This window comes from Ursus arctos, unplaced genomic scaffold (assembly GCF_023065955.2).
Source record: "Ursus arctos isolate Adak ecotype North America unplaced genomic scaffold, UrsArc2.0 scaffold_32, whole genome shotgun sequence".
NCBI lineage: Eukaryota > Metazoa > Chordata > Mammalia > Carnivora > Ursidae > Ursus > Ursus arctos.
The window spans coordinates 20,370,629-20,394,577 of NW_026623008.1; the positions used below are offsets into that span (position 1 = coordinate 20,370,629).

General features: G+C 37.4%; 1 protein-coding gene across 2 annotated transcripts in view; it reads right to left on the minus strand.

Moving 5' to 3' along the window:
* EYA3 (EYA transcriptional coactivator and phosphatase 3) overlaps positions 1-23,949 on the minus strand; it is a 95,560-nt gene that overhangs the window by 24,134 nt on the left and 47,477 nt on the right. Inside the window, exons 5-10 of one of the 2 annotated variants that reach the window (XM_026516904.4) lie at positions 23,708-23,774; positions 21,069-21,205; positions 14,764-14,901; positions 8,796-8,881; positions 4,835-5,018; positions 2,753-2,892 (exon numbers count right to left, since the gene is read on the minus strand). In XM_026516904.4, coding sequence (XP_026372689.1) covers positions 2,753-2,892; positions 4,835-5,018; positions 8,796-8,881; positions 14,764-14,901; positions 21,069-21,205; positions 23,708-23,774 — 752 coding nt within the window. The remainder of the gene's footprint in view (positions 1-2,752; positions 2,893-4,834; positions 5,019-8,795; positions 8,882-14,763; positions 14,902-21,068; positions 21,206-23,707; positions 23,775-23,949) is intronic. The other variant, XM_026516905.4, reaches the window with a different exon arrangement.

Sequence of the window (23,949 nt, forward strand, 5' to 3'; positions counted from 1 at the left end):
AGGTAAAACACTTGTATACTGAAAACTATAAAACACTGCTGAAGGAAATTAGACGGACCTAAATAAATGGAAAGACATCCCATGTTCATGGATGAAAGATTTAACAATGTTAAAGTGACAATACTACCCAAATGACTTACAAATTCAATGCAATCTCTATCAAAATCCCAATAGTGCTTTTTAAAGAAATAGAAAGACTCATCCTAAAATTCATATGGAATCTCATATTCCATGGCCTGAATGGCCAAAATAATTTTGAAAAAAGAATGAAGTTGGAAGACTCACTTCCTGATTTCAAAACTTATTACAAAGTTACAGTAATCAATACAATGTGGTACCTGCAAAAGGATAGAAACATAAACCAATGAAACTGACAAGATGACTCAGAATTAAACCCTAACATACATGGTCAATTTTTTAAAAAAAGATTTTATTTATTTGAGAGAGAGAGAGCAGGGCAAGAGACAGAGCATGAGTGGGGGAGGAGGGGCAGCAGGAGAGGGAAAAGCAGACTTCCTGCTGCGCGGGGAGTCCAGTGCGATTTGGGGACCCAATCCCAGGATTCTGGGATCACGACTTGAGCCAAAGGCAGATATTTAACCAACTGAGCCACCCAGGTGCCCCCGCATATGGTCAATTTTTGACAAGGATGCTAAGACCATTCAATGGGGAAAAGAAAATATTTCCAACAAAAGGTGCTGGGAAAACTGGATATCCACGTGCAAAAGAATGAAATTAGACCCTTACTTTACACCATATACAAAAATTAACTCAATATGAAAAAAATTAATTCAATATGAATCAAAGACCTAAATTTATAAGCTACAACAATAAAATTCTTAGAAGAAAACACAGGTAAATACCTTTATAACCTTGTATTTTTAACACTAAAAGCACAAGCAATAAAAGAAAAACAGGACTTCAACAAAATGTAAAACTTTTGTGCATCAAAGAATACTATCAAGAGAGTAAAAAGAACCCACAGAATGGGAGAAAATATTTGCACATCACATATCTAGTAAGTGATTAGTATCTAGAATATATAAAGAATTCCTAAAACTCAACAACAAAATACCAAACAACTCAACTAAAAACTGGGCATAGGATTTGAACAGCTATTTCTCCAAAGAAAATATACAGATGGCCAATAAATACATGAACACATGTTCAACATTAGTAGTCATTAAGAAAATGGAAATCTAAACCATTTCACATCCATTAGGATGGCTATGATTAAAAAAAAAGAGAGAAAAAATAGGTGTTGGCGAGGATGTGGAGAAATTAGAACCCTCATGCATTGCTGGTGGGAATGTAAAATGATGTAGCCACTATGAAAAACATTCTGTTGTTTCCTCAAAAAGTTGAACACAGAATTACCGTATAATCTAGCAATTCTACTCCTCAGTTTATACCCAAAATAACTGAAAAGAGACTCAAAGAAATATCTGGATAGCAGTGTTCATAGCAGCATTGTTCACAATACCTCAAAGGTGAAAAAAACCACTAGTGTCCATCAACAAATGAATGGGTAAACAAAACATGGTATATACACATAATGGAATATTATTCAGCCATAAAGAGAAATGAAGATCTTACACATGCTATAACATATATGAACCCTGAAAACATGCTAAGTGAAAGAATCCTCACATAAAAGGGTAGATATTGTATCATTCCACTTATATGAGATACTCAGAATAGGCAAATTCCTAGAAACTGAAGGTAGAAGAGAGGTTACCAGGGGCTAATGGGAGGGGAGAATGGGGAGTTATTGCTTAATGGGTACAGAGTTTTTGTCTGGGATCATGAAAAAGTTCTGGAAATAGACAGTGGTAACAAACAACACTGTAAATGTACTTAATGTCATCGAACTGCACGCTTAAAAAATGGTTAAATGGTAAATTTTATGTTATGTATATTTTACCACAATTAAAAAAACTAAATGGGTTCTCAGTTTTTCCCAATAAATGTAAAAGGACTTTAAATTTTCCTTCTTTTTTACCTTTTTTGTGTGTGTGTCACAAACAAAAGGAAAGAGAGTCCCCAAACATAGCCTCAATTTACTTATGTCTTAATACCTATCAATGAACTCATTTTTAAATACAGCATCCCTCTGCCCATTAAATGCTCATATTATAGAAAAATCAAACACAAAAACAAAAGCATATAAAAACTCCACTTATTAGCATTTTGTATGATTTTCTAATCTTTTTAACAACGAAGCCAAATGTATGCCCATAATAAATTCTTACAGTGCTTAACCACAAAATAAGTGAGTACCAATCTCATTAATAAGTTACCAGATCTCGTCACAGGTTTCACAGAAGCTTAGCCTAAAGCACTCTCATCTTCTCATTTTACTTTTAGATTTTTAAATGGAGAACATTATGACATTATTTGTGACACCCTGTGCTTTCTGAATATGAGGGAATTGTTCTTTCTGTTTTCCTCTGGAACAGAGAGAACAGTTTGTTCTTTCCCTTAAAAAGTTACCTGGCTAACTAAATTCAAAAAAGCTTTTTCAATGCTTTGGTGAAAAGCATCTAAAAGTAATATGGTGAGTTACGGGCACGGGGAAATGTTTTTTTACATTTCTCTCTTCATGTGGCCAATTTCGTTTCTCTTGCCCAGAAATGGGGGGGGGGCATTCAACATAGAACTATGGTATCTCCATGAGTTTCAGATATGCATGTTCAATGAACTTAAAAAATGAGGAAGAAAGTAGGTAACTCAAATGAGTTTCTTCCCATACTTCCAATTCACTGTCCTGGGAAGAGCTGGCATCAGCTTTCCTTTTGCCCCGATTCTTGCCAGTCATGTTTTTTCTGGACTGGTCATCAGCATCTTTATTTGGTGTAGTTTGGGACAAAGATGGGCTTGAAGAAGGATCTCCTAGAACAAAAAGTGAGACATATATTGCTAGTAGTCACAGGCTATAAGAACCAGAGCAGGAAGAGGGGTCAGCATGCTTTCTATCCTTAAGAATCATACTGCAGGGATAAAGGCTGGAAAACCAAACTTTACCTAATCAGTTTAGGAATGTAGACGTAGGCATCAACATCGAGCATCAACAGCTCCTAACATCACAGAGAGAGTTATTAACAGAATTTACATACCTGCCTCTCAATGGAAGCACAGCTATAAAGCTGTTTGCCAAAACAAAAACAAAAAACAAAAATCTGAATCTGTATCTGGTCAAGTTTCTACATCAGAGTTTCTTGACTTGGCACAATTGACGTTTTGGGCCAGATAATTTTTTGTTGAGTTGACGTCCTACGCATTATAGGATGCTTGGTTAAGCAGCACCCTTGGCCTCTATCCACTAGATGCCGGCAGCACTCCCCACCCACTGTGACAGCTGAAAATGTCTCATACACTGTCAAATGTCTTAGGTGAATGTGGGAGAGGGCATGGCACAAAAATCACCTTTAGTTGAAAATCCCAACTCTAGATCTATTTACCAATTTAAAATAAAATACCGAAGGCAGCAGGACATATTGATCTACCCAATACAGAGATAATCAGCAAAATTCAGACTAGAAGATGGCATGAGATAAACACTCCAGTTTCTTCACAAATACAGTACACCAGAGAATTAAAAAAGAGGGGAATTTATAAGTTAAAAGAGACAAAATATATATCCACCAATCCCAATGTATGGACCTTACTTTGACCCTAATTTAAGTAAACTATAAAAGGAAAATAAAACTCTTAACATTTATGAGAAAACTAGAAATAATACCTTTTAGCATTTTATGATATTAAGGAATTACTGTTGAATTATTTCAGATGAGATAATGGCATTGTGATTATGACAGCAAGTATTTATCTTTTAGACATACGATGCCTGGAATTTGGCAACAGAACTGGATGAAATATAGCTGAAATATGAGTTAATTGTTGAAGATGGGCGATGGATACATAAGAGGTTCATTACACTATTCTGACAACTTCTAGGTTTGAAATTCCCTATTCTTAAAAAGTTAAAATTGTTATGAAGAACAAAGATATTTAGAGATATAATTTCAAAACTAAGGCATTCAACATGTGTAACTATTTCAAAGTTATGTAAGTTTGAAGCGGTGACCATCTGTACTTCCATTTCCTTAGAAGACTAGTGAAGGCAAGGTGCACAAAAAAGTGCTTTAGTTGAGATACTTCTAAAAAATGCATTAGTGCTAACAAACAGTCCTCCCTCCAGTTACATGATGTGACAGCCAACCACCAAATTTTCCTGAATGATAGAAACAAATAAAAAGCATATACATATGTTTATTTACTGAATGTGTGTATAAGGTCTTGATGTCAGGGTTTTGTTTTTTTTAACCTGGACTTCATAATTCATCGATAAATTTCAAATCTAAATGTATAGGTTTAAACTGTAGGTTAAATTTTATGTATTTCATTGAGGGGGAAAAGACCATAGCTTTCCTCAGGATCTTGGAGATACGTGACACAGAAAAAGCTAGGAACTACTGCTCTGAGGTCTCAGCAAGCGTCCAAAATATGCAGAGACCAAAACTGGAGTCCTTCCACTTTTACAAAACATGCCAAGATTCTGAAGTTCCCCGTGACAAGCACATTAAAGCTAAAGGGCGGGGTGGGTGTCACAGTCTTTTCATTCTTGGGATTTTTCTGTTCACAACATCAGGTATTACATTCAGCCTGCCAATGACTCATCATATGGTCTGGTTCCAATGTTTAAATATTCCTCACCCGAGAGGGAAAGCCAATAGCACAGTAACAGTGACTTAGACCAGAACAAAATGATCTTTACTATTACATGTTGAATGAGGTGCCCTTAGGCCAAAGTTCTGAGAGCTCCGGTGCTTACCAGATGAAAGTCTCTGTGCTGCAGGCGCAGGTACCATGACACTAGGCTTGTCCGTCTGGTATGTGGCTGCTGCTAATGTGGCACTCTCAGCCTCACTGTTACTCTGGCCTGTGACTCCAAAGCTGGAGCTGGGGTAGCAGGTCTGGTACTGACTCTGACCAAGGATAGTATAGGTGGGATAGTCCTGCAGACCAAGGGCAATAAGGGAGGAAAACAAAACTCTTAGAAAGAGCAAAACGCTGATTTCAACACAAGAGACTTTCATGTCTCTCTTATTCATAGTTATTTTCCTAAAACATTTATTTGACTTCTCATTTACCCATCTATAGCTTCCACGTAAACCAATGATCTTCAAAATGCATTCTGCAGAAAACTAAGAGTCAAGAGGAGACACCTCAGGGGCTATCTTTGGAGAGGGAAGGGTCCCACGTACTCTACAATGTCCCTTTTCTATTCTAACAGCTTTCTTTCTTTCTTTTTTTTTTTTTTAAAGATTTTATTTATTTATTTAACAGAGAGAGGCAGCCAGCGAGAGAGGAAACACAGGCAGGGGTAGTGGGAGAGGAAGAAGCAGGCTCCTAGTGGAGGAACCTGATGTGGGGCTCGATCCCAGGACTCTGGGATCACGCTCTGAGCCGAAGGCAGACGCTCAAGGACTGAGCCACCCAGGTGCCCCTTTTTTTCTATTTTAAGTGCTGAATTTCTGTATAAATTTCTGCACAGAACTTCTGAAGATTCTTTAAGAAGTTTATAAGCAACTGCATTAGATTCTAGTGCTTTCTAAGTACAGATGAGCTTAAACAAAAAAACACATCCTACATTAAGGTTCCCCAGTTTAATAAATTTCTGGGTTTTTTCTTTTAAGATTTTATTTATTTATTTGAGAGAGAGAGAGTAAGAGAGAGCATGAGAGGGGAGAGTGTCAGAGGGAGAAGCAGACTCCCCGCTGAGCAGGGAGCCCGATGCGGGACTCGATCTTGGGACTCTGGGACCATGACCTGAGCCTAAGGCAGTTAGTTGCTTAACCAACTGAGCCACACAGGTGCCCGTAGGTTTCCCAGTTTAAAAACTGAGTACTGGGGGGCGCCTGGGAGGCACAGCGGTTAAGCGTCTGCCTTCAGCTAAGGGCGTGATCCCGGCGATCTGGGATCGAGCCCCACATCAGGCTCTTCTGCTATGAGCCTGCTTCTTCCTCTCCCACTCCCCCTGCTTATGTTCCCTCTCTCGCTGGCTGTCTCTATCTCTGTCGAATAAATAAATAAAATCTTTAAAAAAAACAAAACAAAAACAACAACAACAAAAAAAACTGAGTACTGGGGCACCTGGGTGGCTCAGTTGATTAAGTGTCTGCCTTTGGCTCAGGTCACATTCCAGGGATCCTGGGATTGAGCCCTGCATGGGGCTCCCTGCTCAGCGGGGAGTGTGCTTCCCCTCTCCTTTTGCCCCTCCCCCCCTTGTGCTCTTTCTCTCTTAAATAAATAAAATCTTTAAAATAAAATAAACTATTTGGAGGGAGGGATGCATGGGTAGCTCAGTTGGTTAAGCGTCTCTGACTCTTGATCTCGGCTCAGGTCTTGATCTCAGGGTCATGAGTTCCAGCCCCACTTTGGGTTCCATGCTGGGCATACAGCCTACTTAAAAAAAAAAAAAAAAAAAGAAAAGAAAACTGGAGGGAACTTTTGATGGCTTCATGGGCACATACATGTCAAATCTTATCAAACTGTACAATTTAAATTTATGCAGATTATTATATATCAATTATACCTTAGTAAAGCTGTACAAAAATGTCTATGATATATAGCGCAAATACACACCTTAAAAAATTTCAACTGATGTTGGTAACAAGTAGGAAGAAGCTAATCAACCAGACCAATTATAAAGAGTACTGAGCACCTATCATAAACCAAATACAGCTCAGTCAGGGTGCATGTCTGTGTATGAGCTGGAACATTAAAGAAAAGAGTAAGTTGTACTGGTTGAACTCAAGGGAGTTATAAGTCTAGCCGGAGAAGACAACAATATTTCCAAACAAATTGGCAATAAATTGTATGTCAAATGACTTAAATGCAGAAGAAGACAACTATCCCTGCAGACTGTGGTAGTCAGAGAGCTTTCTGAGATAAACAGAGACAGGGAATAAGAGCACGAATAGGCCCTGAAAAGGTTTTATTAGGGGACCAGAGATGTTGAGTCTGGTTGAAACAAAGGATCTTGCAGGCTTGAATGTGTCATGCAAGCCCATGAATGTGACTTGGATTCTTTAGGCAATGTTGTATAATTTGTGTGTGGGGCAGGTAATAGGGACTATCAAAATCAAAACAACAAAAATACAAAAAGATTCTGGACAGGTAATTGACAGGAGAAAGGTGGACTTTTGAAAAAATTACTCAGATAGTGCTTCAAAATCTTTTTTTAAATTTATTTTTTATTTTTTAGTAATCTCTATCCCACCCCTAACATAGGGCTTGAACTCATGACCCTGAAATCAAGAGTTGCAAGCTCCACCGAATGAATCAGCCAGGCACCCTCAGATAGTGTTTTAGGAAATGGTTAGGTACAGAGAAAAACTGGAGATGAGACGAAGAGTTAACTGAAGTAATTCAGGATTAAAAGAGAAACATGGGAAACCAAAACATGGGAAATAATAGCAAAAATGGAAAAGAAAGAATTCTAGAAATGGCTGGATCAGGAATGGGTGAGGAATAAAACTGAAAATGACTGGTTTGGTCTGAGGCCTAGGTTTATTTAAAAATGGTCTCATTGACAATTGAGAAGTCATAGAGAAAAGTGGTTTTACTTTTGGAGGACAACGAGACAAAAAAAGGAGGAATGAAAGCCTGGTTTTCGATATGATGAACTTAGGGAAATAGCAAGACATTAAAGAAAAATAGGCCATCAATCAGCAGAAGCCTATAGATATCATGAGGTCAGGACTAGAATGTTCATTTCGGAAGTAGTTGTGAATGTGGTTAAACATTTCTGGGGATGAAGTAATAAACACGTGGAAAACTACATACACCGTCCATGAGAGAAAACAGGATCAAAAAGAAAACCTACGAAAGGGAAAGTGATAAACAGTACACTGAAGAGTGCCAGGTGTATAGCAGAAACTCAGTAATTTGTGAACTATAAGAATGAATAAATGCAAAAACAGTCAAACAAAAGATGAACCAGAACAGTAATGTTTTTTTTTTTTTTTTTAAAGATTTTATTTATTTATTCAACAGAGATAGAGACAGCCAGCGAGAGAAGGAACACAGCAGGGGGAGTGGGAGATGAAGAAGCAGGCTCCTAGCGGAGGAGCCTGATGTGGGGCTCGATCCTATAACGCTGGGATCACGCCCTGAGCCCAAGGCAGACGCTTAACCGCTGTGCCACCCAGGCGCCCCCAGAACAGTAATGTTAATTACAGCCAGAAGAGATTCACGGAGAAAAGATTCATTGCTGCAGAGAAAACAAATAAAAACCTAACAGCAAAAACAGAAAACCCTAAAACACTGAAGCTATTACCAGTGATCTACATATCAAGAGTTAACAGAACAGTGATCAAGACCAGACCATAAAGAATTCACAAAGGAATGAGTGGCTAAATAAAAAAGTAGAAGGAACATTCATTCCGCAAATGGTTATTTTGTGTCTTTAATGTGAGAACCAGGCAATTTCTGAACTCTGGGAATACGTAAGTGAACAAAATAGAAAGATAAGTCCCTATCCTGATGGAGCTTACATTCTGGTAGGGACAAGGCAGGAAGCAGACACACAAAGGAGGTAAAGGAACAGATGCAGCCATATCATTCAGAGACTTAGCAGAGAAATGAGAGAAACTGGATGGCAGCCTGAAAAACCATCCAGGGTCCTAGTTCTGGTTGTTTCTTAGATTGGCAAACTGACCATGGAGTGAAGAGAAGAAGAGCAAGCTTGATGAACTGTATCAAATAGGATGAATGAAGTTGCACAGTACCTGGTTCGAGATGCTGGAAACTGCTGCCGCTGGGATATTGGCAATTGTAGATGAAGTGGATATCAGGCTGGCATTTGTGCTTGAAGCTACAGGATTGAGAGTGTTAAAAGATGTTAAAGATATCATGTAAAAGCCTAGAAGAAATGGACAACATATTGTTTCTTACGTAAACAGATCTACAAGGAGATAGAGAACATGGCGCAAAGGAAACAAACACTGGCTTTGCTCTCCTGCATGCCATACCTTACTCTAGTCTTGATTAGAAATAAAACAGTTCAAACATTTTTCTGTTTCAACTTGAGTCTTCAACTCTTCCTATTAAAGTCCTAGGAATAATACATACACAATGCACTGGCTCATACTAATGATGTCAATGGAATCAGAACCTAAACCAAATCACTCCAGTCTATCTTCTGAGCTGTCGAAAAATGACTCACCTGCAATGTGACCTACTGACAACCAGCAGAAACAACAAGAGCTCTGGAAAATCCACATGTAAATCCTATACTGTGATATTTGTTGTCGCTTGCCCCAAAGTATGCCTTTCCTAATGCAACATAATTACTCTGAGAAATGGAGCTGATCCCCCAAAGGTGCTTGGAGTTGCTTCTTGGGCTCTACTTAAATCCTGGATTATTCATGTGGATCAACAAACATGATCTGGCATTTAATGATTTTACCAATGAGCCTGGAAAAACTTGGAAAATACTAAATATTATTCTGGCCGGGTAACAATGTACTCTGTAAGCTATTTAGGCTGCCCGTATTGGGACAAGGAATTTGGGCTTTTTTAATACCCTTCTATCACAGATTCCACCAGGGTTTTAGTCAAATCTTCAGTGACTACTATTTGTTAAAGTGACTATTTTCAGGTGGACAGAGTAACTGAGACTGTGAGGTACTGGTCTTGAACTCCTCTCCCTCACTTATAAGCATACTTAGACATGGTTCCCACTGCAGTCACACAGGCCACAAGGGTTCACCATGAGGTAAACCTATCTGACTACCTATCCCATTAGCAAAAAGTCCTTTACTGGTAAAGTTAATAGGAAAACCTCCATTAAGAACAGAACAGATGAACAAATGAAGCAGAAACCTGAGAGTACTCGTCAAAATCAGGGGAATTCTTATCCCTTTCCCCAGGGGTACTCTGCTTAGAAGAAAGTCTAGAAAAGATTAGAAGAGAAAGTCTAAGGAACAGCTACTGCTGCAACCCCAGCTTTCAGATAAAGAACTTGGGACAAAGAAGAGTTAAGGTAATTTGTCTACTATCATGCCACTAGTGGTAGTCATGATGATGACTGGGATCTCCCAACTGGATGAGCTAGGGATCAGATTTCCTGACTATCCAGGGAGATTTTTTCTACAATACTTCTTCCCCCAGGGGAACTAAGAATTTACCTTCTTAAACATAACAATCAAATGAAATAGATTTAATAACCTCACAGATGGTATTTTCTTCCCACCAATATTCATTTTCTTTCCTACTATGGCTTAACCCATTTTTCCCCTACAGGGAAGTACAAGGAATTACTGTATAATACATAGGCTTAGATGATTCTGTATATAGTTTTTAATTATTCTTGTGGATAGATATTTTGAGTGGCTTTCAGGTTTTATTACCAGTACATTATGCTAGGTAGCCATGCAATAAAACAGAAGAACATAAGGTGATTTAGGTGGGGGGAAAAATGAATAATTTACTTAATCTCTTAAGTTTATCTCTCCTAGCAAAGTTCATTTCTAGTTCAATTTTTCATTGGTCTTTATTCTAGCATATACTCCTCTTTTCCTCCTATTTCCCTTTAATTCTGTTCTACCTTCTTACTAACTTATAAATGGTTAGCAGTACAACCCATTCATATCTGATCGTGACATACATGGGGGGGAAAAGTACTCTAACAAAGTGGTTTTATAAATTTAACAATTTTCAGACCACTTACTGAAATGGGCTACAGGTAAAAAGGTAGACCTTACAAACAACTGGTCATATACTCTTATTATCTCCACCAAAAGTTTAATGACTTGATTAGCTAGTTGCTGATACTGAATTTTTAATGAGTACCCTACTAAGGATCACAAACTACTTTCAGCAATAGTGACTTCTATCACAGGAAATGTTGGCCTGCTGACCTAGAAAGTTTATAGGGTTCAGTAACACTTCTCCAACTCAATCAAATCATTTCTCATATGTGCCATTAGTTCATTCATTCAGCAAACCACAGCATACTATGCATCCAGAAACCGTTCTAGTCACTGAGGAACAGAGTAGTGAATAAGGCAAAGTCCCTGCCCTCACGGAGATTAGATTCCATTGACAGAGTCAGATGATAATAAATAAATAATTTTTTAGGCTCTTGTAACTATCATTGAACCCAAGCTAAACTTACCTAAAAATGTACACACATCACTGTATACCCTACCCTACATATAACTATGACTAAAAAGCCACACATCTCAAAAAAGTACTTATTGGTCTACCCATATACATACACATATATATGTCTCAACAAATAATATCTGATTGCAGATTTAAAAAACAAAAGTAGCGGCAATAAAATTGCAACAAAAAGTACAAACTTAGAGGATCAAACAAAACTCAAGTGGTCAATCCTATTGATATATATCTGAAGACTATTAGCCCTCCAAACGTCAATGGCATGACCAACTGTTTTTGGATAGTCTCCACTCCTGTTCTGACAACGGAGCTGTAAAATAATAGAAAGACAAAGCTTCTGAGAACCATGGCCCACTAGAGGTCCAATTAATAAATATGAAAAGAGGCGACTCAGTAGTTTCCTCATAGGTGTGTTGTGAAGAACCACGCCCCACTAGAGGTCCAAGTAATATAGTCAAAATACATAGACAGTTTTAATCAGGAGATGGTGGTTATAGAGCTGTGAGAGGCACAGCCAAATTAAATGACACTGCCCCAAAGCCAGAGGGCTGACCTAAGGGTTAATGGTACATAAAAGTTGGCACAAGATTTACTTTCTACCCATGTCTAATTTTATACGTGTCTCTCTCTACCTGGCTTTCAAGTTACTCAAAATAAGACAAGCTCTTTCTCCCTCGAGCACCTTTGCAGTGTTGCTCGCTCTGCCTGGATTGTTCTCCCTGGCCTGTCCCTCTTGCCCTCCCAGCATGTTGGCTCCTCCTGAGCATGTCTACTTCCTCAGATGCACTCTCTTTGACCCGTCTATTAAAACTAACTCCTTGGGGCGCCTGAGTGGCTCAGTCAGTTAAGTGTCTGATTCTCGATTTTGGCTCAGGTCATGAGATCAAGCCCCACACTGGGCTCCACACTCAGCATGGAGCCTGCTTAAGATTCTCTCTCTCCATCTCCCTCTCCTTCTGCCCCTCCCCACTGCCCCCTGCTGGCACGTTAATAAAAAAAAAAAAAATAAAACTAACTCCTTGTTCTCCAGTCACAGGAACCTATTCTTTTTTTCTTTCAGAGAACTTTTCAAAATCTATTTAATTATTTACTTGCCTGTTTTCTGTTTCCTCTACTCATCTATAAGCTCCACAAAGGCAGAATCTTATTATCTTATTCATTATCTCCAATATCTAGCAAAAAACCTGGCACAGAGTAGGTGACGCTCAATAAATACTTGTGGGATTCCCGTCTATTTTGTAGACATGTATATTCCTGTATAACTTGTGGGATTCATGTATAGCATGTCAAGGTCATCAAAAACAAGAAAACCCTGAAAAACTACACAGTCAAGAGGAGCCTAAGTAGACATGACAATTAAATGAAATGTGGTATCCTGGATGGGATCCTGGTACAAAAATAGGACATCAGGTAAAAACTAAGGAAATATGAATAAACTATGGACTTAGGTAATAATAATCTACCAATATGGGTTCATTAATTGTAATAAACGTTCCATTCTAATGTAAGATGTCAATTATAGGGGAAATTATATGCAAGATGGGGGAATATATAACTCTCTGTACCATCCTCTCAATTTTTCTGTAAACCTAAAACTAATGTAAAAACTAAAGTCTATTAAAAAACAGAACAAAACAAAACTCATGGTCAATGAAAGACTATCAAAAAAGACTATCATGTGCTACCAACAATATTAGAGTACAAGCACATTCATTAGAAGTCAAGATTGAGTTAAAATTAATTTTGAAATTTCTGAAATTAATTTTACCACTTGAATATTAGCCATTTAAGCCATCTCAACTGAAGAAAATAATCAGAGACTGGGCCACATAGTTATACCCTAGGAAAAGACTGATGTAAAGAAGCCAGATTTACTTAACCAAAGGGTTTTCATGAACATCGTTGTATAAACTGAAGAAAGGGCTTTGATCAGAGTTGATCGAGCCAGAAGTATAATTTTTTTAGGCTGAAATTACATATTTTAAAAGAAGTTGCAGTATGCTGACATACATTACATTAGCTTCAGGTGTACAACACAGTGATCTGACAACTCTAGACAATCTACATGTTATGTTAATTATAGAATGCTTTGGGGTATGATGAGGAGACACTGCTATTTTGACCATTTTCCAAAAATTGATAGAATTCTTCTTGTTTTTATTCTGTGGAAGGACTGGATAGTTACACAGGGGGAACAGAGCAGCCCTAGATAGCTAATATTCACTGTCCACGCTAAGTGAAATTAAAGGTGGGAGTGAGGAGAGTGATACTGAGGGCAGACAACCCAGGTAATTCAACTCTGCCAATACACGCATTTCATTTTAGCCAATTGTTTCAACTTATATTCTACCAATGTTTTTCTTCAGAATAAAGGCAAAAATTGATAACTTGATGGTTACCTTCTGCCTTAAATTCTACCCTCTGCCAAAGTTCTAATGAACAACAAAATGGGCCAAGAGGTTAACCAGAAAAGGGGAGGAAAAATAAACTTCATTATCTGTCAGTAAAGGTTCTCACTTATGGGAGAGTTGATATTGGCATCGTGATTTCAATACTGAAAATCATAAATATTGCACTCATGCTCTGAGGTCAGACTGCCCAGCTGACATCCTAATTATTTACTAACTGGTAAATGGATCAAACAGAAGTAGTTCTTAACCATTTAAATGAAAACAATTAAAACTGAGTAGCAAACTATTTTATTTAATATAATCTACATCAAAACACTTTCTCATCACGAAAGTTCTTATCTTAAGAGTATCTCAGACCAGTTTTTGCTATCCCATCCTCACTCCTCTAGCACCCATTTTATAGGGAATAAAATCTTAAAGCTGGGAGAAATCAGGAGAAAGGAGGCAGATGAGAAGCCAGGTACATGGACATTAATTTCCAATCTGGAGTAATGACAAACTGCCTGTGTTAGATCTGGAAGGGCAGGGAATTAATTCCATAGTGCCTTCTGAGTTACTCTGTCTTCATTGCTAATAGTCCTGTCATAATTCTAACCTTTCAGAAGAACAACTCAGAAAGGCAAAGATCTTCAGAGTTCGAGCTTGAAGGCTATGCTTTTTATCATGAAATAGAAACAAGACGAACTTTTTGAGAAAGAAAAATGCTCTCACCAAGAAGCAGCAAGTGGGGGAGTGAGGATGGAGGTATGACAACACCGTAGCAAAAAAGCAGCACACATCTCACTTCTGCCCTATGCGGACTTCACATAAAAGAAGTCAGCAAAGTTCTACCCCATGGAGTCTTTCTGCTCATTTATAGGACAAAACGGCACTGAGAACAGACTGAAACAAAATCAGGCAGGTTTTCTGGACACCAACATGCAAAAGGGAAGGCTTCAATTCTATGAAGCAGTTCCCATTTAAAGGCTGAACTATTTACAAACTAGAGTCCTGGGTTCTGATTTGCCTAAAGCAACAAAAAGCATGCACAAATGCAAATATCACCCCCTTCTATTTTACAAGACAGAGCTCCTGTATTACACAATTTGTTTGGAGATATAGATAGACTGAAAACAACAAAAACAACAATAATAAAACACACACAACCATGCCTATTTACCTTGGATGGGATAAGAATAATGTGCTGGGCTTGGCTGGCTTGTGGTTAACCCTGTAGTGCAGGTAAGAACACTGTGTTGACTTGGAGATGGAGTCTGAATTAAACCACTTTCAGGTTTCATACCTGGCCACAATGCACCTGAATCAGATAAATTGGACCAATTACAAACAATACACTGGGACTGAGGAGCATGGTTATGCTTTCAAATATCAGCCAGTAGGTTTAAAACCTAAATCTTAAACAAAAGTAAATTTGCTTGTAAGAGAAAATTACTGATTCTCCCACTCATAATATACCACAAGCAAATACAATTTCCAAGACTGGGGAGTGGGGCCATAGAAACAAAAATCTTGTCAAAAATCCCAATAATGATATGTATATAAGTTCATTTCCATGGCTGAGGGAGACTGACCAGGGTTCAGAAAAAAAAAGCTACTGACACCCAACTGGAGTATTTATTGTAAAGAGTGTCTGATGATTGTGTACAGTGATAAATCATTTATCCATTGTCAAGGCGGGAGACATACCAGATAAGTTTAAAATTCACTTACCCATTAAACAAGCACCAAATCTTTCTAAAATGTATTGAGTATTTTTCTGCCTTCTTAAGCTGGTTATTTTGTTACCTGTTTCTTCTGATTAGGAAAGACATTTTTCTAAATAGGTTTAATTTTTATAAATTAAAAACATTACAGAAATATATAACTTAGAAAAATAAAGTCATATATAATCCCAGCATCCAGAGTTAAGCACTATTAACAGTTTGCAGAAGTCACTTAGATTTCTTCTACGTATTTACTAATCTTTTTTTCTTTTTAACAAAAATGGGATGTTATACACATTGTTCATAATTTGCTTTTCCACATAACACCTGTGAAAGACATCTTTCCATGTCAGCACATATAAATCTCTCATACTGATGGATATCACAGCTGTTCACTTTTATTTTATCACAATGCTCCTGAGTCACAATCTTTCTAAAATATATTTGTATCTTTTCCTGTCTTCTTTGCAAGGAGGAAATAGTGAACGTACCTTTAGCTTTTCTCAGAACTATTGTCACAAAGATTAATTAGTGTGTTGTGCTATATATATTACAGAGACACCCCCAAAGGCTACTGGGATGTGTGAAGACATTTGCTTACTACTAAACAGAACTCAGTTATAGTTCTATATCATTTTGTTTTTTTCTTTGTGACCTGTCACTTGACAATCTCTTACTTCTCACTTTATCTTCTTTTTCATTTGCAGTAAACTAGGAAACCATAAACAAAGCTTTGCTTCTACATGACAGCCTAAGGATGTCCTTTATGATGAATAGTTTTAGTGATAATTTTGGTATGCAAAAATCGATCTATAAAAAGTCTTACTGTCTGGTTGTTCACTGTGTTCTGAACAATTATGGCTGGTGGATCAGTGTAGTTGAAGCTAAATTAGGTCCAAGAAGGATCACAATCACCTTCCAGGTAAGAAATCAATACCAAGGTCAACCATAGCTTCAAATTCAATATTAACTCATTTCATTTACTTCTTTTTTTTTTTTTTTTTTTTTTTAAAGATTTTATTTACTTATTCGACAGAGATAGAGACAGCCAGCGAGAGAGGGAACACAAGCAGGGGGAGTGGGAGAGAAAGAAGCAGGCTCATAGCAGAGGAGCCCGATGTGGGGCTCGATCCCATAACGCCGGGATCACGCCCTGAGCCGAAGGCAGGCGCTTAACCGCTGTGCCACCCAGGCGCCCCTCATTTACTTCTAATCTGATGTTGAATTTATAGAAATACAATGCACTGATAGTAGGGCCCTCTGCTTTACCAGGGCACTGACATATCTCAGATCCGTAAAATTTGTTGATTAGTAAATGTAAGGGAGATGTGAAAATCTCACATTGACATGGAATGTGGCAATCACCTTGTCCCAAACTGTTAAAAGATAAAAAGAAAAAAGTTATATTCTTTTCTCACCTGTTAAACACATGGTATAAATTATTTGGGGACAATAAAGAATACTACCATCTCTTGCATGCATTAGGAGGGCTGGCCCCCGTTCCACGCTTAGTTTATGATCATTAGCCACAGCTAAAGTCCTAACTAAACCTAAATTTCAACACCAAAAATATTTGAAAATGTTATTTTTTGAACATTTATTTGAAATCTGACTATCAGTGCCATGATACTTTGTGGTTGAGTATCACGTTTTTAAGCAAACAAACTGTCATTTCAATGTCACAATAACTTTCAGATTTATTGTAATCAACATGATTTTTTTTCTAAATAGGTTCTGAATCTGTGTGTTGGATCTGCGAACACATTCAGATTACACTGTACTAAAATAGAATCTTATTAATGAGAATAGTATTTCTTGAAAATGTTTTGCCAGTCTCATTATTTATTTAAGTTTCAAAAGGTATGAACTGGCTCTTCTTATAGGGTCAAAAACCAGGGCAAAATGTCTAAGGCAAGTAGGGAAATGGCTACTTAGAGTAGTTTTGAATGTTCGTGACCAGAAACATGAAGTTGATATTCAAAATACAATTATTTTATGAAGAATCGAAGAATAAAAGATCATATGAACACTGTCTCTGGCATCACAGTAGCCTTGCTCTGAAAGCATATAAATATCTTCCTTTAAAAACGCCCTTCCCAGAATTCCAAGTCACAGGCAGCATGACCAAATGGTCTGACTGTAGAGCAATACTGCCCATAGTGAAGATGAAACCAAACCCTGCTCTTCTGACTCCTAGTCCATTGCTCTATCCCTACAACTACTGAGCTTACCAAGTCATTTTAAACACCAAGGGCCTGATGTGGAACAATAGCTGGTCTAACAATGGCAAATGAAGCCTGTCTCTGAGCGCCACTCTCTTACTGCCCCACACTGGGGTCTTACCACAAATGCTGCCCAAGTTTCTCAGCACAAATACTTCACCTTTGGTTAGTCACTAACCAAACTAAACTGAGCAGCTCGGTTTATAGTAATACATATCAGAGTAGTAGATCTTTAAGAGGAAAATTAGTTTGGTTAGGAACTGAAGTACATGCCAATGCTCAGGAAAAAACACATGAAAGAATATCTTGCTTTGTTGATTTGATATCTCACTGGGATAAGCTATTACAAATACTAAGTAATTTAATCTGAGTATTTTTCCTAATTATAAAGTGAGTAGACGTGTGTTACAGAAAATGAAGAAAACACAGAAAGTATAAAGAAAAAAATTGCATAGTGTCATTGCACAGAAAAAAATACAGGCAGTTTTTGCTTTTGTCCAGGACTGTGTTACCGGACACCTGTGCATAATGCAACTATGTCCTCGCCTCCCACAGTGCCGTGATAATGGAGATCAAATCTGTAATGCCTGTACTCGAACATTCACATTTTCTTCCAAATTATTCTTTATGTACATATTTTTAAAAAATACTAACTTGGCATATTATACTGCTTTTAGTTTTACACATTGCTTTTAAAATTAAAAATAAACTTTTCTCGAGATGCCGAATATTCTTTAAGAATGTGAATTTTTGAGAATATGATTGCTAAGTTTTCCATTCTATAGCTATATTGCAATTAAACACATGCCTTTCAATTCAAAATGTAGGCTGTTTCCAATCTTTTGCTGTTATAAATAATGCTGTGATGAGTATCTTGGTTTGAAAATTTGTGGTATCTCTAATTAGTTCCATAGGATAAATCCCTAGAAGTGAAACTGCCGGGCGAAATGGCATGAACATCCTTAAGGTTCTTAATACTATTACCAAATCTCCATCTCACATTAGAGTTCTTTCAAAAGAAGCTGGAACAGTGGCAGCTAAGGTAATCGTTTAGGAGCTCCTAAAAATAAATGGGTGTCCCTTTCTTCCCACATGTTCACTGAAATCACTGGAAGTTAACCCTTGAATCCTCTTTCTGCCATCCCACTACATTTCTATGGAGCTCTTAATAAGAATATGACCACTATTCCTTTACTTTTACAGACTGCTCACAGTATAGGCCTCCTAGATTTCCTCTAGTCTTTTCTCCTTTCATCAAGAGGAGGAACATCTTTTAATTTCAAACTCAACTCTGAGACACAGACTAAACTTATAAGTACTTCTGGAATTAAACAGACCTGGGTTCAATTCTAAACCCAGGCATTTCCTAATTGTATGACCTCAGGCTAGTCACTTGATCCTTCTAAGCCTGTTTCCTCATCTATAAAAAGGGAAAATACTATTGCTCACTCTCTAGGACTGTTCTAAGATTAAATAAGACAATAATGTAAAGTGTGAGGTACTTGTTCCCAGCATATTGCTTGGTATATAATGCACTTCATAAACATTAGATATTATTACAGCGAGATTTCCAAAGCCTTGTTTACATCTGAAATAAAAGAACAGATTAGCTAATCTAGTTATAGTGCTAACAGGCAGCACTAAGATAAAATTGTCAAATCTTAACAAGAAGAAAGAAATAGTATTTTATACTTGAGTGAACTCACTTAAAAAAAAAAAGCCATATCTATAATTTCCTTAATAAATTCTGAGAATATGCCACATCTATCATTCACATTACCCCAACCTAAATTTTCCTCCAGTAAGCATCACATATTACTTAAGAGTCTGATTTAGCTGATTCTCTTTCTTTCAAATACTGACAGAAGAATTTATGAAACAAGTCTCCCTCACTCCCAAATATTAAACAAAACCAGATTAATAAAAGAGCCTGTTATTACCAACATTTCTTTACAATATAAACAGTTTCAAGTTTTTACCAAGGACCTATTACACAGATTTTTTTTCTTTCTTTAATACAAGGGAAATGCAGTGATCATAAAAGATACCATAAAATGCACATGGCACTATGTTAGGTATTCCATAATCTGGGATCAGAGATATAATAGTTTTATTTAATACTGAACAGCAGGAATGACCAACTGTTCAACAATGTCATAAAGGGCTCTGGGCTTGCTAATAATGAATTTCAATCAAAACAGAAGGTAAAAAACTGATATAAAAATACTTTATACTTGCTAGCTTTTACTAGTCATCTGTTGAAAAATTAGCTTTAACATATGCAAAAAGATATAAGCACAAACATATTCACAGAGAGTTCCATTTCCAAAAGGACTGCTCGGTCTTGGCTCATTAAATATATAATATAACAAATTTAAGATTTTAGTATACTGGCTGATACTGCCAGGCATGGAGGCATGGACGTACAAATGGGGAAACGAGCATTTCTGTTTTTCTTCTTCCATGAAGTTATCAACTACCACTATCATTAAAACATAACTTTCCATTTTTGTTTTTAGTAGTTATCAGGAGCCAAGGCATGCTAACAAGCCTAAAACTAAGAAAGCTGTCACTATCATAAAGACTAGTCAAATAGGCCAGGTAAAGCAGGAATGTAGAAACCAAAAGCAGACAACACTAATACATCCAGAATTTATGGTGATCTGTTTAGAAGATCTTTCTAAATTCCAGCTAGTTTCAGTAAAGGCTACAGATATAATTTTATTAACATGTTGCATATGTGAAAAATAATACAGTATTCTCTCAATTTTCTAACACCAGTTCTCGGAAACCAGGGAAGGGGCAATAAAGCACACTGCATGTATCTATCAATTTACACGCACAGAGAAAAAACAGCACACCTATTAAGTGCTCAACGAGTCTCAAACTGACTTCTAGTAAATCAATCTAATTCACAGTTCATGTCCAACATACCTAAAACCACAGAACCAACTATGCCCAAGATAAGGCTATATAAAATTGGGGACTCTCCTCATTCTAAGATGACTTCTTGGTTCAGCAGAGCAACAACTGATCAGTTTAGGACAGAGGGAGGAAAAGAGAGGGAGAAATTGACCAAAAAAAGGGAGAGTATGCTATAAGGCATACTCTATCTGGATATTTAGATTACCAAGTATTAGCAGGAAAATGAGTCATCTCAAAATATATTTATTATGCTTATCTAACCATGGTAACACGTTTTATATAAAGAAAGTAACAGTAATGCCTCAAAGAGTTTCCCAAACACTTAAAGATTCCAAGCTTTACAGTCAAGATTTCGTACCTCGGAAATAGCTAAATTTTGGTAGATACACAAATGAGTATTGAAAGTTATGATTTTATTTAATATGTGTCAAACATACTGTTGGAAAGTTGCACACCCAACTTCGTCACACCTATAACTGACTAGGTACTCTGTAAAGAACAATCCATCATCTTTCAGCTTTCTGATTAGCCATACTTGATTTTTGGAGAAAGACTGAAGTTTCTGGGGGATAAAATCAACACTCCTAGAAATTGCTTATAATAGAACGCCTTACCGAAAGGAGGTAGTCCATATGTTTGGGTTGCCTGAGGGTAGACAGCATAGGGTTGAGACTGCTGTAGTGTCTGGTACGGAGTCTGCCCAGGGTAAGCAGTTTCCGACACAGGAACTGAGAGGATATGTGCATAAGGTCTAGAAAAGTTCAAGAAAATAAAAACTTTCATGTGTGATATATTTTTAATGAAAAATAGAGGAAATAGTTAATACCACTAAGAGCAAACAATCAGCAACGAGGAGACTAACCTTCCACATAAAATGTCTCTTACTATGGTCAGAAGGTAGAACTAATTTTTCCTTTCCAGGTTCTACTATCACCTAAGAAACATTTTTATGGGAAATTTAATAGTTCCAAATATCCTCCCAAGGTCCAATTACTATGCTACAATGGTCCATGATATGCTACATGCAAACTTGGAGTCTATCTACTTGTAGAATGAACCCCTAACGTAACAGAAAACTGGACAGAATGGGATTCACAATTGCCTCTTACTGTCCACTTAGCCCTTTGGGCCAAAAAAGTTCTAAGAGGGAGAGTAGCACCTCAGAGAGGGTTAGGCTGATAGAGAAAAAGCAAGCAATCACTACACATCAAAGAACAGGGAGTAGGGGGTAGGCCCCAATATCCCCAGACCAAGCCTACAAAACAGGAGCCAGATAACTAATAAAATCTGAGTAGTCCCAGACAGGACTCAGACTCTCCCCACTGACGTTTAAGCCTGAGTATACTGCCACTAGCTGCAGCCAACCATATCCCCAGGTTTAGCTAGGGAATTTGAATGCAGCAGTGAAACTTCTGGGACTTAAGCTAGATGACCTAGTCATTTCATCCATGCAATACAATGGTCCCACATTTTTTGCACTGAATTTTTAGATACCAGTTATTTTTATTTGGTGAGTTATGCTGTACTTACAATGCAAGCGTTTTGTGTACCACATAAATCTGAACAATAAAATATTGGGAGGAAGGAATGTTTCAGAAGGCGAAAACATTTTTTTCAGCTTTGGGGGAAAAGAAAATGAAGGCAGGCTATAAAGCAGCAGTATGTGAGCTGAGCAGGTAAGACGTGCAGAAAGGGAAAAGAAAGGGTGTTCAAGGAAAAAGAGAAAAACTCTGGCAAAGGTAGAGAGGAAAGCAAACAAGGGCTTCGGCCTACAAGGAGCACAGATTATGCTTAAAGACATATACAAAGTGAAGGGGAGTAGCAAAAGAAGGAACGATAACAAAGACCTTGAATACCAGGCTGAGTTCAGACCAATCTGAAACAACTGGGAGTCACTAAAATTGTTGAGCAAAGAGTGACAAGATCAAAGCTGTTCTTGAATAAAGATTAATTTGACACTGCTTTGTAAAATGGGTTAGAAGGGGGAGAAAGTTTTGAAGGAGAGGTCGAGTTAAAAAGTAGCTATAATGCGATGGTTTATGTAAGTGCTAAAGAGGTCTGCATTAAGACAGCTAATAAGGTGTCCTGAATGCAATAGGTGTGTAAGTTATTTTTTGAATAGACACATGAATTTGGAATATGCCTCATGTTCACATCTGTTCTTCTTAGCCAGATTTGAACCAAGAAATAGCTCAGGTTGTAGCTGTTATCAAGTCACACGGGAATAATTCAAAATCTTGGTGACTTCAAATGGATTGATCTCCAGATATATTAAAGATCATAATATCCTTTTTTCCTATAGTGTCTTTATAGCTCAAAGTATTTTCTTATTTCCTTCATAATGATCTCAGAGAATAGGTTCAGTCATTTCATAGAAGAAAACCACATGAAAACGACTGCCCCAAAGATGCTATTAGTAGTGTTAAATACCAGATTAGAATTTGCAGAACTCGTTGAATTGACCTTTAGGCTATTTGTTAACTGATAAAAATTCAAAAGGAATAAATGAGCACAAAAAGGAAAAAAAATGCCAGTTTTCTTTTTATAAACAGTCCCATAGGTATCAGTCACCTCTGTTACCAATTCCTTTACGTGTTCTGCCTATGTAAGTACCTGGGAATACATCCAACTTCAATGAACACATTCACACGGATCTATCGACGTATGTGCTGGCTCACTCTTTATCAACGCACAGCTGGTAGTGTGGCATACGCCCAGTTCTGTACATGCTCATCTTAGAGATGATTAGCTTGCGGATCTTAAATGCGGATCTTACCTGTTGAATGCCCAAAACGTTGCCTCTTAGTGACTTCAACCCGCTAAGCCTAACTTCAAGCCTAATTCTACTTTGAGGATATTCCTAAAGCAAGAAACTGAACATAGATTAGGCTGAGAAGTCCCACTAGGAGGCTGGCTTGAACTCTGTTTATTGATCTAGCAAGGTAGAGGAAAGAGAGAATGATCAGAGGTCAATCAGTGATATGCTTTGATCACGAATAGTATTTTTCATTTTCAGTGGCCATTCATTTACAGCAAGCTCCAGGGTAACAGTGATCTATTTCAGGCAACCATCTACTTTTTAAAAGTGTGTTACAGAGACTTTATGTTTAGAGGGAATAAAAAAATTGGAGTAGGGTCAGAAAACACGAGAGGTGAAATTAAGTTAAATGTCAATAAGTTAAATATCAAATTAAATTTTGAAATGAACCTAGAGAAAAGGCATATAGATTTTTGAAATAATTATTGAACTTACTTTGCAGAATACATTTGTGAGGTATAATCATTGGATGAGCGAGGGATGTAATCGGTGCATGTCATAACTGAAAGAAAGATATCACCAGGTAAAAAGTTAGAACGTTTCAAAAATGAAATGAGAAAATTGCATATCTCATTGTAGAGTCTTTCAAACTAAATAACAGAATACAGCTTGGACATGAGAAATTTAGAAAGATTATGCAGTAGAAAATCCCTCTCTCTTACAGTAATGAGTTTAGA